The sequence below is a fragment of the Vipera berus genome (genome assembly GCF_964194415.1).
Source record: "Vipera berus genome assembly, chromosome: 13".
Taxonomy (NCBI): Eukaryota; Metazoa; Chordata; class Lepidosauria; order Squamata; family Viperidae; genus Vipera; species Vipera berus.
Window position 1 is genome coordinate 10,330,921 of NC_138216.1, and position 12,625 is coordinate 10,343,545.

The following is a 12,625-nucleotide window of genomic DNA, read 5'->3' on the forward strand; positions in this document are numbered from 1 at the left end:
AAAGCTTGACTCAGCCTTCCATCCTTCTGAGGTCGGTAAATTGAGGACCCACGTTGTTGGGGACAATACGCTGACTGTGCAAACTGCTTAGAGAGGGCTGTAAAGCACCGTGAAGTGATATATAAGTCTACGTGCTCGTCCTTCCTTCCTTCCTTCCTTCCTTCCTTCCTTCCTTCCTTTCCTGACTGGCTCAAGGTTGACTCAGCCTTCCGTCCTTCCGAGGTCAGTAAAATGAGGACCCAGATCACTGGGGGCCATAGGCTGACTCTGTAAACCGCTTAGAGAGGGCTGTAAAGCAATGTGAAGCAGCATATAAATCTAAGTGCTATTGCCCTTCCTTCCTTCCTTCCTTCCTTCCTTCCTTCCTTCCTTCCTTCCTTCCTTCGTATCCTGACTGGCTCAAGGCGGACTCAGCCTTCCATCCTTCCGAGGTCGGTAAAATAAGGACCCAGATTGTTGGGGGGCAATAGGCTGACTCTATAAACCGCTTAGAGAGGGCCGTAAAGCACTGTGAAGCGGCATGTAAGTGCTCTTGCTATTTGCACAGATCCTCTGATTGTAACTGTGTCTCTGTGTTCAGAACGAAGGAATCAACACTTACGGAAACGTGGCGGCCGTGGCTAGTTTGGTGTAGACTGCGGTGCTGAGAAGTTCCTGGCTGATGCAGGAGAAGCAAAACGGGGGCGGCAAGCGGTGTTTGTAGCAGAACTCGGCTGGGGAGAGGCCGTGCGGAGGGGACGTTTCTGGCAGGTCAGTTTTGGAGCCCACAAAGAGACAAGGAATCTGACTGTCCATGTAGTGTTGCTGGAGAGGGCAAGGAAGAACAGTGGGGGGCGGTTATTTCTGGCGTGGCCTATCAGACGTGGGCTTGCAAGATCTAATTAACATTTCACCTAGATTAAAAACAGAGGGGAAAAAATTCATGTTAAGGAGATCTGTGTTCAGATACTCATGCCTAGGCAAGCTAGCCCTGGAAGTGCAGCATCGTTTATGTGGGGGGAAAAACCAGATACAGGACTGGCGTAGGAATCCTCGACTTATACGACCACAGTTGAGGCCAGAACTGATGTTGCTACATGAGAAATTTGTTCATCTCTTTCCTTCTCTATCATCTATCATCTCTTCCCTTCTCTTTCTCTATCTATAATCTATATCTATCTGTCTGTCTGTCTATCCATCCAACCAATATCTATCATCTCTTTCCTTCTCTATCATCTTTCCTTCTCTCTCTCTCTCTCTAATTTATGTCTGTCCATCTGTCCATCCATCCATCCTATCATGTATCTATCATCTTTCCTTCTCTCTTAATTTCTTCCTTCCTTCCTTCCTCCCCCCCTCTCTACACACACACACACACACACACACACACACACACACACACACACACATCTCTTTGGTTATTTGGGTTTTTTCCCATGTAAAATTGGAGGTATCAGGCCCTGATACCTCCAATTTTACGTGGGAAAAAACCCAAATGACCAAAGATCTACATACAAACACCCGCGAAAACCTCAGAAATATATCCCATCCGTCATCATCAGGCTGGTGGCTTCAGCTTCCTTCTTCTATATATATGAATTCTTTGTTAGCAACCCAAAAATTTACACAAATATGAGCTGTCACTGCTGTGACTACTGCCTTTTGATGGCCTTGGGTTAGACTGAAACAGGAAATAAGATTTGTCCCATGTTTGGGGCCTAGCAAGGTATTCTAAATACTTAACAAACACTTAACATATATATGAGTCCCTAGGGAGAAGGGCGGTATAGAAATCCAATAAAATATAAATATAAATATAAATATATATATATATATATACACACACACACACACACACACAATTTATGTCTATCTGTTTATCATCTAATCCATCATATTTAAGAACTCCAATCATCTTCAGAGAAGGACCGTCGTACATATGAAACGGTTGTCAAACATCTGAATGTAAATCACGTAACCGTGGGGATGGCGCAACGGTCATAAGTGTGAAAAATGGTCCTAAGTCACTTTTTTCCACTGCCGTTGTAACTTCAAACGATCATTCAATGAACTGTTGTAAGCTGAGGACTATCTGGATATGCCCTGAGCTTACAACTGGTCACGGTGTGATCTACCGTTTGATGCGAGATCCCACAGTCACACTGAGGGGAGGGTGCTACGTATATTCCACTGATGCAGTTATTCAGGATTGTCCATTGTCAGTTGGGATCGCTATAGCAGAGGGAGGAAAACTTTTCGCAGAGAGTTTAGAAGAACTTCTCCTGGAAGAGCTGCTGAAGTCAAACGGGGTTTCCATTTCCCCCCCCTGATGTTTATTTATTAAGCAATCCTTTAAATACCATCCTCCGTCTTGATCACAGTCATCAATCAGCACAAAGAAAATCCCAACGCTGAGATTAACCATAGATGGGGAGGCTAGACCGGGAGGATTAAAAGAAATTAAAGGGAGGCACCCAAGGAATGTTAACTTAAAAAAGAGTAATAGGCCTAGAAATTGTTAAGACAACGGAGTCAGGATCGTTTCCAAAGTCAAACTACAAAGTGCCACTAAACACAGCAGTGAAAACAGCCAAAGAGGATTCAAAGATTGTGGACTTCAATTAGGAACAAGCCTCAGACAATAACTAGCTTTCGTAAAACATTTCTCTTTGCTTTACAGTATCTTCTCTACATGGAAACTCCTGTTTTAACGTTTTCTTTTTCAAATGAAAGTTGCAGGTAGCAGTAAGAAAGCTCCATGGGTGGGTGGAGAGGAGAGGTGAGGAGAGAGAAAAAGGATGTATTTTCAAAGATAGATCCATCCATCCATCCCATCATATATCTATCATCTCTTTCCTTCTCTATCATCTATCATCTTTCCTTCTCTCTTTATATATGTAATCTATATCTGTCTGTCCGTCCATCCATCCATCCATCCTATCATATATCTATCATCTTTCCTTCTCTCTATATATATATAATCTATATCTGTCTATCCATCCTATTATATATCTATCATCTTTCCTTCTCTATCATTTTTCCTTCTCTAATTTATGTCTGTCCATCCATCTGTCCATCCTATCATATATCTATGATCCTTCCTTCCTTCCTTCCTTCCTTCCTTCCTTCCTTCCTTCCTTCCCCCCACTCTCTCTCTATATATATACACATATACACACACATATATATAAAATTTATGTCTGTCTGTCTATCATCCAATCTGTCATATTTAAGAACTCCAATCATCTTCAGGGAAGGACTGAGTGGTGCATAATAAAAAACTAGCAGCATAAAAACAGTACAGGTAGTCTTCAACATACAATCACAACTGAGCAAGCCCAAAATTTATGTGGCTAAGCGAGAAAATTTGATGTGAGTCTTGCCCCATTTTATGAACTTTCTTGCCACTGTTGTTAAGTGAATCACTGCAGTTCTTAAATTAGCAACCAGGTTGTTAAATGAATCTGGCTTCCTCCGTTGACTTTGCTTGTCAGGAGGTCGGAAAAGGGACCATGTGACGTCAGGACACGCCAACCGCCACGAGTCAGTTGCCCCGTGTCCGAATTTTGATCATGTGACCCTGGGGATGCTGCAACGGTCGTAAGTGCGAAAAATGGTCATGAGTCACTTTCTTCAGTGCAGTCACTATACAAACTCTTGTAAGTTGAGAACTACCTGTATCGAAAATTTAAAAGAGGCAAGGAAACTTGAAATTAATTAAATTTCAGCATCAGGCTTTGGAGACCCACTGCTTCTGAAAGCAGGTAGAGAAACTCACCTTATAAATATTAGCACAGTAATTAAAAGACTTGTGGTCTGCCACGTCATACAAGAAGCAGGCAACATCACAAGCTGTGTCAGAGCTCTTCGCAAATTCCCCATCCGCCTCAATCTCCTGCAGCTGCAGAGACAACACAAAGGAGATCCATATTTTTTTTCCTAAACCATCCAGATACTTTCCGACTGAACAATGGTTCGCTCATCGTATGCATCGGGGATTTTTTTTTAAAAAAATGAATCAATAGATTGCACTTACAATTAAATGCTTTTCCTGTCCATTGACCAGCACCGTATTAATTGAATAGGACGATCTGTTTTCCTCAGATACACTCTGGACCTGAAAGAGGGAGGGAGGGAGAGAGGAAGGATGGTTTTGATGAGGAAGGAAGGAAGATTGATTTTGATGTAAAAGAAAGAAGATTAATTTTGATGTGGAGGGAGGGAGGAAGAGAAGGAAGGAGGTAGGGAAGGAAGGAACGAAGGAGAGAAGGAAGGGAGGGAGGGAGGAAGAGAAGGAAGGTGGGGAGGGAGGGAAGGAAGGAGGGAAGGAACGAACAAAGGAGGGAGGGAAGGGAGGGAGGAAGGAAAGGTGGATAATGATGATTATGTATCTCTCCCAACCTGATACTGTCTTCAACAATCCTGAAAACCGAGAATTCTTGGGACTTTTAGTTTTAGTAGTCCAGATCCACCCCCCCACCCCCCACCCCAAAAAAAACACATTTAGAAGAGGGGATAAGCTGCATTCTGGAAGCCTAGAATGATTTGGGTCTTGAAGACAAAGTGGGCCTCAATTAAGACATTGTAAGAAATCACTGGCCCTCAAATTCCAAGCATTGGCGTGCGGAAAAAGCCAGCGTGGGGTTGGGGTTAAGGCGATGGGCCAGGACTGGGATGAACCACGTTCAGGTCCACCTGCCATCTGACAAGCAGGGGGCAGGAATGTGGTATATCACCCACCTGAAATAGCTGGCTAGGAGTCTAGGGCAGGGGTCTTCAAGCTTGGCCCTTTTATGACTTGCGGACTTCAACTCCCAGAATTCCTGGCGTCCCTGGCTGAGGAATTCTGGGAGTTGAAGTCCACAATGAAGACCCCTTGACTTGTGGACTTCAACTCCCAGAATTCCTCAGCCGGCATGCCTGGCTGAGGAATTCTGGGAGTTGAAGTGCACAAGTCATAAAAGGAAGGGCTCCGTTTGAAGACCCCTTGACTTGTGGACTTCAACTCCCAGAATTCCTCAGCCCACAAGTCATAAAAGGGCCCCGTTTGAAGACCCCTGGTCTAGGGCAATCTTTCTCAACCTCGGCAACATTTAAGATATGTGGACTTCAACTCCCAGAGTTCCTCAGCCACCATTACTGGCTGGGGAATTCTGGGGAACTGAAGCTCCACACATCTTAAAAGTCGCCGAGGTTGAGAAACACTGACTTAAGAGGCCTCTTGGGATCAACCGTCAAAGCTCACCCTGATTCTGTACTGGTCCTAACTGACATGGGTAATTTGTTTTGATCTGAACAGCAGACTTAAATTGGGGGTGCTGTTCTCCGCCGGGACGTACCCCCACATCCTTGCCTAGAAAGGCTTGCAGGAAAGCAGACTTGCCGGCCCCTCGGGACCCAATCACTTTGCAAAGGAAGACGTTCCGGTGGGTCTGGCCTTTCTCCAAGTCCACCTTTTTTTCCCGGGTGACTAGAACAGAATGGAGAGGTGGATGAGAAAGGATAATGAAGGGAGAGGCCTTTCCTTCCTGCCTCCCCAACTTCCTTGTGTCAGAGCACGCACAGTCTTATTGAGCTGAGGTAACCCAGGAGTAAATACAGTAAACAGTGATCTGTATTAAATGGTGGTTTATATTACACTATATCTACAAATATACACCAAAAACAAGATACATGCATGTGGTGAAACAGCAAACTCCAATACACAGCAATTACAGCAGTCAAATGGAGAAGAGAGAGAAAGACTCAAGCAAAAACCTTCCCTTTTATACTCAGACTCTTAAAGGCACAGGCACAGACCCTGCTGAGTCATTCCCATTCTTGCATCGTCCACCTTACATTACATCGTTACATAAGCTGTTTAGCTGTCAAATCATCACCCTGACACTTTGACTTACTGGGTCAAGAATTTCTCACTGCTAAGCTAGGTGGTGAAATGACCGTTTCTGCCCCCTGGTTGTTAAGTGAAATCACTGCAGTTGTTACGTGAACCACATGGTTGTTAAACGAGTCCGGCTTCCCCCCTCGACTCTGCCTGTTGGAAGCCGGCTGGAGAGGTTGCAAATGGGGATCGCGAGACCCTGGGACGCTGCAACTGTCATAAATACATGTGAGTTGCCAAGGCTCCCAATTTTGACGATGTGACTCTGGGGATGCCACGACGGTCGCTAACTGCAAGGACCGGTCGTTAAGTCACCTTTTTCAGTGCTGTTGTTCAACTTCGAATGGCCACTAAACAAATGGTTGTACACGTAGTACTTGACTTAGGATCGCAACTGAACGCAACATTTCTGTCGCTAAGTGAGACAATTAAGTGAATTTTTGCCCCATTTTACAACCACGGTTGTTAAGCTAGTAAAACGGTTGCTAAAGGAACTTGGCTTCCCCACTGATTTTGCTTCTCAGGAGGTGGCAAAAGGGGAATCACAGGACGCTGCAATTGTCATAAATCTGAGCCGGTGGCTAAGCATCTGAATTTCGATCTCGTGACCATGGAGAGGCTGCAACGGTCGTTGAGTGTGAAAAAAGGAGACATAAATTGTAACTTTGAATGGTCATTAAATGCACGGAGGTAAGCCGAGGACGACCTCTACGTTGAGGACTAGCTGCACAGTACCTGAACTTAGAAATCAGCTCAGCAGCCGATTTACCTGTGATGGCGTAAATCTGGGAGTCGTGCTGAGAGAAGATGGGGTACCCCAGGTAGCCCAAGTGTTCTAAGCAGCGATGGACATCCAGGTAGGCCACCAGCCTGGGGGAGAAATCCAAGCACAGAGAGAGAGAAGCGCACCTGTTACAGACCACCCGCGGGGAGGAGGACAAGTGGTCTGACGGGGGGGCAGAGAGAGGCTGCGCTTACGTCCACTGGCAGAGGAATCCATGCAGAGAAAGCAGGCCTTTATCTGTGGTGCATACCGTGTGGTAGAGCTCAGATCCCCAGGGGGTATAGGGGAACACACCAAAGAAGTTCTGCAACTCGGCGGGCGAGAGGGCACCGTCACGGTCCTGCAGGCCAGAGGAAAGAAAACGGCCCCTGAGAGGCAGCTCTCCTGTTGTGATTCAGGGTCAGCCTGTGGGTTCGGCAGTTGGGTCGGACGACTCAGAGGAGGAGGAGGGGGGTGTTGAAGAGCTTGCTGATGAGAGCCCTCAGCCAGGCCCCTCCCACCTGGTCACGACGGAGACCCAGCTGTGTGAGCCTGACAGCGTGGATGAAGATGACCCACAGCTGGCCCTGTTCAAGGACGCCCGACGCAGGAGGCAGTCAATCAGGAGTAAACAGAGGAAGGCAATGGGGCACCTCGGAAGGAGGCAGAGAGAAGCCACGCCCTAAACTGTATAAAAGGGGAATGCGTGGGAGGGCTGGTTTGCTGAAGGCAACCGCTTGAAAAGCTCCTGTTTCTTGGTTCGTGTCTTGTTTGTTTTTGTATCAATAAATTTGGCAGGCTTAATTCCAGTCTCTTGCCTTCTTGTAAAAGGGGTTGTCCCTGCCTTTTCTGCAGGGCCGGTAGCAGGCTGGTACAGAACATCTCCCTTGCTACAGGCCGGCAAGCCCACCATGCCAACAGCATCCTGAGAAGCCCTCTGCTCCTTCGACAAGCTCAGCTGCAAAGTGTTCAGGGTGCGGTGCCCTTGCCCTTAGCATCTTTTGGGCCGTGTAGCCAGACCCAAAGCTGCCTGGAGGCTTTTTTTCTGCCTTTAGTCGAATGCTGGAGAAGGGCTGGAGACAGAAATGGCCACAAACTGGCCTTCCTCTCCTGTCTCTCTTGCCAACTGTCCCAGGAGTCAGTGCTGCTTGCCATCACCAACAGAGAAGTCGAGAGTTCTGGCTTCTTTCTTCCTGGGCAAGATGCCTTCAAGAGGAGGAACAGCTTAATCAGGGGGTCTTCCAACTGGGCCCTTTGATGACTTGTGGGCTTCAACTCCCAGAATTCCTCAGCCAGGCATGCCAGGAATTCTGGGAGTTGAAGTCCACAAGTCATCAAAGGGCCAAATTGGAAGACCCCTGTCTTAAAGCATCCTGGCTGAGGAATTCTGGGAGTTGAAGTCCACAAGTCCTCAAAGGGCCAAGTTGGAAGACCCCTGAGTTTAATGCTGGGGTCAAAGGACCAGGACAGCTTTCCTTCCCTTCCAGCTCTCAAACTGACGGGATGTGACGCCTCCCCTGTTTTCTTTCCCAACAAAGGGAGCTTTCAGGTTGACACGTCAAGTCTTTCTATGGCTTCTCTTTTCTCTTCCCATTCTCTCAAAAGTTGTAGCTTTCATCATTTGAACTTAAGATAGGGCTGGCATTGCTATCGCCACTTTTGCCAGGCGGGAGAATGATAAAACTGCAGAGGAACACGTCTTCCGGAGTCTACAGCAGAGGTCTTCAAACTTGGTCCTTTGATGACTTCTGGACTTCAACTCCCAGAATTCCTCAGCCAGCGTGCCTGGATGAGGAATTCTGGGAGTTGAAGTCCACAAGTCATCAAAGGGCCAGGTTTGAAGACCCCCCCGGTCTACAACAAGAACCAAGACTGAGCAGACAAGTCCGCCAAGCGACATATTACCAGAAGTCTAAATTCTCTGTTAATGCAGCCCATTCATCACCATGCGTGGTTTTTGCACCCAGCAATGTTGTAGGATCCTTGTACTCTGCCCATCGATGCAAATTTGAACCCGACTGATCTAATGGCTGGCCAAACAGGAAATGCTCTTGGAAAAAACATAGTCGGTGTGTTTGGGAAGCAGAGAGACGGGACCAATGAAGATCTGTAGGAGAGCGCTGCCGTATTGATGCCGTTTGTAAGCATGACTGGGAATTGGAACTGGTATGTTGAAAGCAGCACATTGGCACAGTGAGCACGAAGGAGAAGGGGGACTACGGATTCTATATTTTGGAGCAGTGTTTTTCAACCTTGCTGGCTAGGGAATTCTGGGAATTCTGAAGTCCACACACCTTAAAAGTTGCCAAAGTTGAGAAACACAGCCCTGGAGGCCTCTCAGGGTGGGAACAAGGACAACTTGACTGAGCAAGGCAAGTTCTCTCGAGTTGGACACAAATCAGCTACAGTAGATACCCAATCTCTTGCCCGTCTCATAATTTCCAGCTCAGGAAACCTTGCCAAGACCACACGGCCGAAATTCAGGGGTAGCATTTTTCACCAATTTTGAGAAAGGCTCAAGGAAGAATGCTAATTCCCCCTCCAGGACAATCTATTTAGGGCAGGGCTAGGCAACCTTGGCTCTTTTATGACTCGTGGACCTCAACTCCCAGAATTCCTGAGCCAGCCATGCCAAGGGGAAAGTGAGAGGTTTCCAAGCTGAGCCATGCTGGCTCAGGAATTCTGGGAGTTGAAGTCCACGAGTCCTAAAAGAGCCAAAGTTGCCTACCCCTGAATTAGGGCAATAGACTTCAACTTCCAGAATTCCTGAGCCAGCATGGGGAATTATAGCCCCTTCATGACTCGCGGACTTCAACTCCCAGAATTCCTGAGCCAGCCATGCTGAGGGGAAAGAGAGAGGTTTCCAAGCTGAGCCATGCTGGCTGAGGAATTCTGGGAGCTGAAGTCCACAAGTCATGAAGGGGCCGTAGTTCCCCCATGCTGGCTGAGGAATTCTGGGAGTTGAAGTCCACGAGTCCTAAAAGAGCCAAGGTTGCCTACCCCTGATCTAGGGCTTCCACGAAAGGAAGGCAAGTTTTTTTTTTAAAAAAGAGCATTGCTTCAGGATCAGCTGTCCTTGGCAAGATATGGGATCAACCATTAGGCACCCTCTCTCGGGGAAAAACACAACAGGGAGACACTGTTTCGGCTTCTCCACCACTTACCTTGTCATGTTTCTCAAACATCCGTTGCAGGAACTGGTAACCAAAGTGGTTGAGCTCTGTGGAACAGTCCTGGGGTACCCGGATCCTGAACGAAACAAGAGCAGAACTTGAAGCGGATCCTGCAGTTCGACAATTTTTCCAACTACTACAAACCACCTGAGATACCGCAAATTGGGCGCAACGCAATGCCCAGGTAATCCTTTTATTAGGCCCACCCCCCAAAATCAAGCTAGGGCTTTATTGTTGGTGTAGGCCTTACTTTCGGGGAAAACACCAAAACTGGGACCAGAATTTCCACTGCCAGTTGTTAAGGGAGCCTTGTCTGATTTTAGGACTTTTTTTTTTTTGGCCACGGACATTAAGCCAATGGTTTCGGTTCTTAAGATGTAAGTCGAGGATTCAAGCTGACTCACACTGGGCAGAGATAGTCATCAGTCAGCTCCAGGGCATCGTCATAGCCAAAGCGGCGGAGAATGGTCCATGTCGTCTCGTGACGGCCTCTCTGGATGAAGAGGGTGTTGAGGAAAAGGAAGCCTGGGTAGGAACAAGGGGGTGGGTACAAGAGTATTGTTCAGAAAAGGCAGTTACAACAAAGGTACCCCATAGGGGACAGATTTGAGTCTTCCCAACCTCTGAGGAGGAACAGAACAGAACATCAGAGTTGGAAGGGACTTTGAAGGTCTTCTAGTCCAACCCCCTGCTCAAGCAGGAGACCCTATGCCCATGGTGGCAAACGTGGCACGCAGAGCCCTCTCTGTGGGCACGCGCGCCGTCGCCCCAGTCCTAGGCCTTCAGCTGGGTTTTATAAAACCTTTTCGCTTTAAGCCTCTGCCGCCGTGTGCAAAAAAAAAAAAGGTTCAATCAATTTCAACTTCTTGCGGGGGAAAAAAAATCTTGCAAAGTTGGAATTGATTGATTGAATTTTTCAGTCCCACCCAGTCTGCTGTTACCACCACAGCCACTCCTGCCCACCCAATGGGCCACACCCACCCAGCATCCGACGATACATTAGTGGGTTTTGGGTTCCAGTTTGGGCACTCGGTCTCTAAATGGTTCGCCATCACTGCCCTATACCCTTCCAGACAATTGTCTGAACAATACCATTGGACAATCTCTTCTTAAAAACCTCCAGGGTTGGAGCACCCACAACATCTGGAGGCAAGCTGTTCCACTGATTAATTTTAATTGCCAGGAAGTTTCTCCTTAGTTCTAGGTTGCTTCTCTCCTTGATTAGTTCCCATCCATTGCTTCTTGTCCTGCTTTCAGGTGCTTTGGAGAATAGCTTGACTCCCTCTTCTTTGGGGCAGCCCCTCAACTATTGGAAGACTGCTATCGTATCATCCCTAATCTTTCTTTTCACTCAACTAGACATATCCAATTCCTGCAACCATTCCTCATACGTTTTAGCCTCCAGGCCCCCAAACAGCTTTGTTGCTCTTCTCTGTGCCCTTTCTAGAGTCTCAGCATCTTTTTTTTATCATTTCCAGGGCCAGCTACTTAAAGAGCAGACTGCTGTATTTACCGTTGAGTGTAAGGCCATTGTCCTGGACACCATCTGTTGTGTTCTTCCACACCACCATTTTTACATCTTCCAGAGCCTGAGGAGCCAACGGGTTTCCAAAGCAGGACTTCTACTTCCCAAGAAAAACAAGGAGATCAGTCACAAAAAGGGACCGGTCTATGCATCAAAGCAGGGCTTTTCAACCTTTTCACCCATTCTACCACTTTTAGGATACGGCAACATCCGAGTACCACCAGTCGCCTAGCAAGGGGTCAAAAACTTGATGACCAGAAAAAAAAAAGGAAAAAAGTGATGAAGTACAGGTAGTCCTCGACTTACAACAGTTTGCTTAGTGACTGTTCGAAGTTACAATGGCACTGGAAAAAGTGCCCCCCAAGCCACAGCCGAGCACTGCCTGCCCACCTGCCGGCGCTGTTCCTCCTATCTGAGGTTGTCATTGTGAGGATTGGCAGCAGAGGTGGGGTGGGAGGAGTTTGGTTTTTAATTCCCTTCTCATCTGCTGGGTGGTTGCAGCAGGTTTTGGTCACTTCACATGACCCTGGGACACTGACCGTCATAAATATGAATGAGTTGCCAAGCATCTGAATGTAAATCACAAGACCCTGGAGATGCTGCAACGTTCCAGCTGATCAGCGCTTCTTCTGGGCTCAGCAGAAGCATCAGGATCAGTGCCGAACTCCAGCTGGAGCCTGGCGCTGATCCTGGCGCTTCTGCTGAGCCCTGATAGCCCTGCAGCTCCAGCCGTCTCTCGCTCAGGCTTGTGCGGTGCTGCCACCGGTTCAGCTCATTCCCCTCCCCCGCTACCACTTTTCTAGGATGGTTGTGTACCACCTGCCACATGCCAATGTACCACAGGTGGTACCCGTACCACTGGTTGAAAAGCCCTGCATCAAAGAACCAATAGAAGCATCATATAGACTCAGAGAGCAGGTAACAGCTCAGCTGCTTCTTGAAAGCTGGGATGTTCCATATTCAGCTTGGATATATTCCAAATTCTCTCAAAGTCAACGTCTAAGGGATCAAGAGATGTCTGGAAATTGCTTTCAGATCTGAAATACAAGCGGTCCTCAATTTACAACAGGTCATTTACCGACTGTTCGAAGTTACAACTTAGGACCCTTGTTCACACTTGAGGCCACTGCAGCATTCTCCATGATCATGTGATGAAAACCCGGAGACTTGGCAACTGGCATGTACTTATGACGGTTGCAGCGTCCTGTGATCCGTGTTTGCGACTTTCTGACAAGCAAAGTCAAGGGCAAAGCCAGATTCACTCAGCAAGCGGCGTTACTAACTGAACAACTGCAGATAGCAAA

The 12,625-nt window shown here is 47.3% G+C and overlaps 1 protein-coding gene across 3 annotated transcripts in view; it reads right to left on the reverse strand.

Moving 5' to 3' along the window:
• The window catches only part of RHOT2 (ras homolog family member T2), a 41,025-nt gene that overhangs the window by 11,533 nt on the left and 16,867 nt on the right, over positions 1-12,625 (reverse strand). For 2 of the 3 annotated variants that reach the window (XM_081337912.1, XM_081337911.1), the window contains 9 exons: positions 11,310-11,418; positions 10,201-10,321; positions 9,788-9,872; positions 6,839-6,984; positions 6,630-6,730; positions 5,319-5,449; positions 4,016-4,096; positions 3,758-3,880; positions 602-804 (listed from right to left, as the gene is read on the reverse strand). In XM_081337912.1, the coding sequence (XP_081194038.1) occupies positions 602-804; positions 3,758-3,880; positions 4,016-4,096; positions 5,319-5,449; positions 6,630-6,730; positions 6,839-6,984; positions 9,788-9,872; positions 10,201-10,321; positions 11,310-11,418 (1,100 nt within the window). Of the gene's footprint in view, positions 1-601; positions 805-2,423; positions 3,655-3,757; positions 3,881-4,015; positions 4,097-5,318; positions 5,450-6,629; positions 6,731-6,838; positions 6,985-9,787; positions 9,873-10,200; positions 10,322-11,309; positions 11,419-12,625 lie in introns of those variants that run through there. The other variant, XM_081337913.1, reaches the window with a different exon arrangement.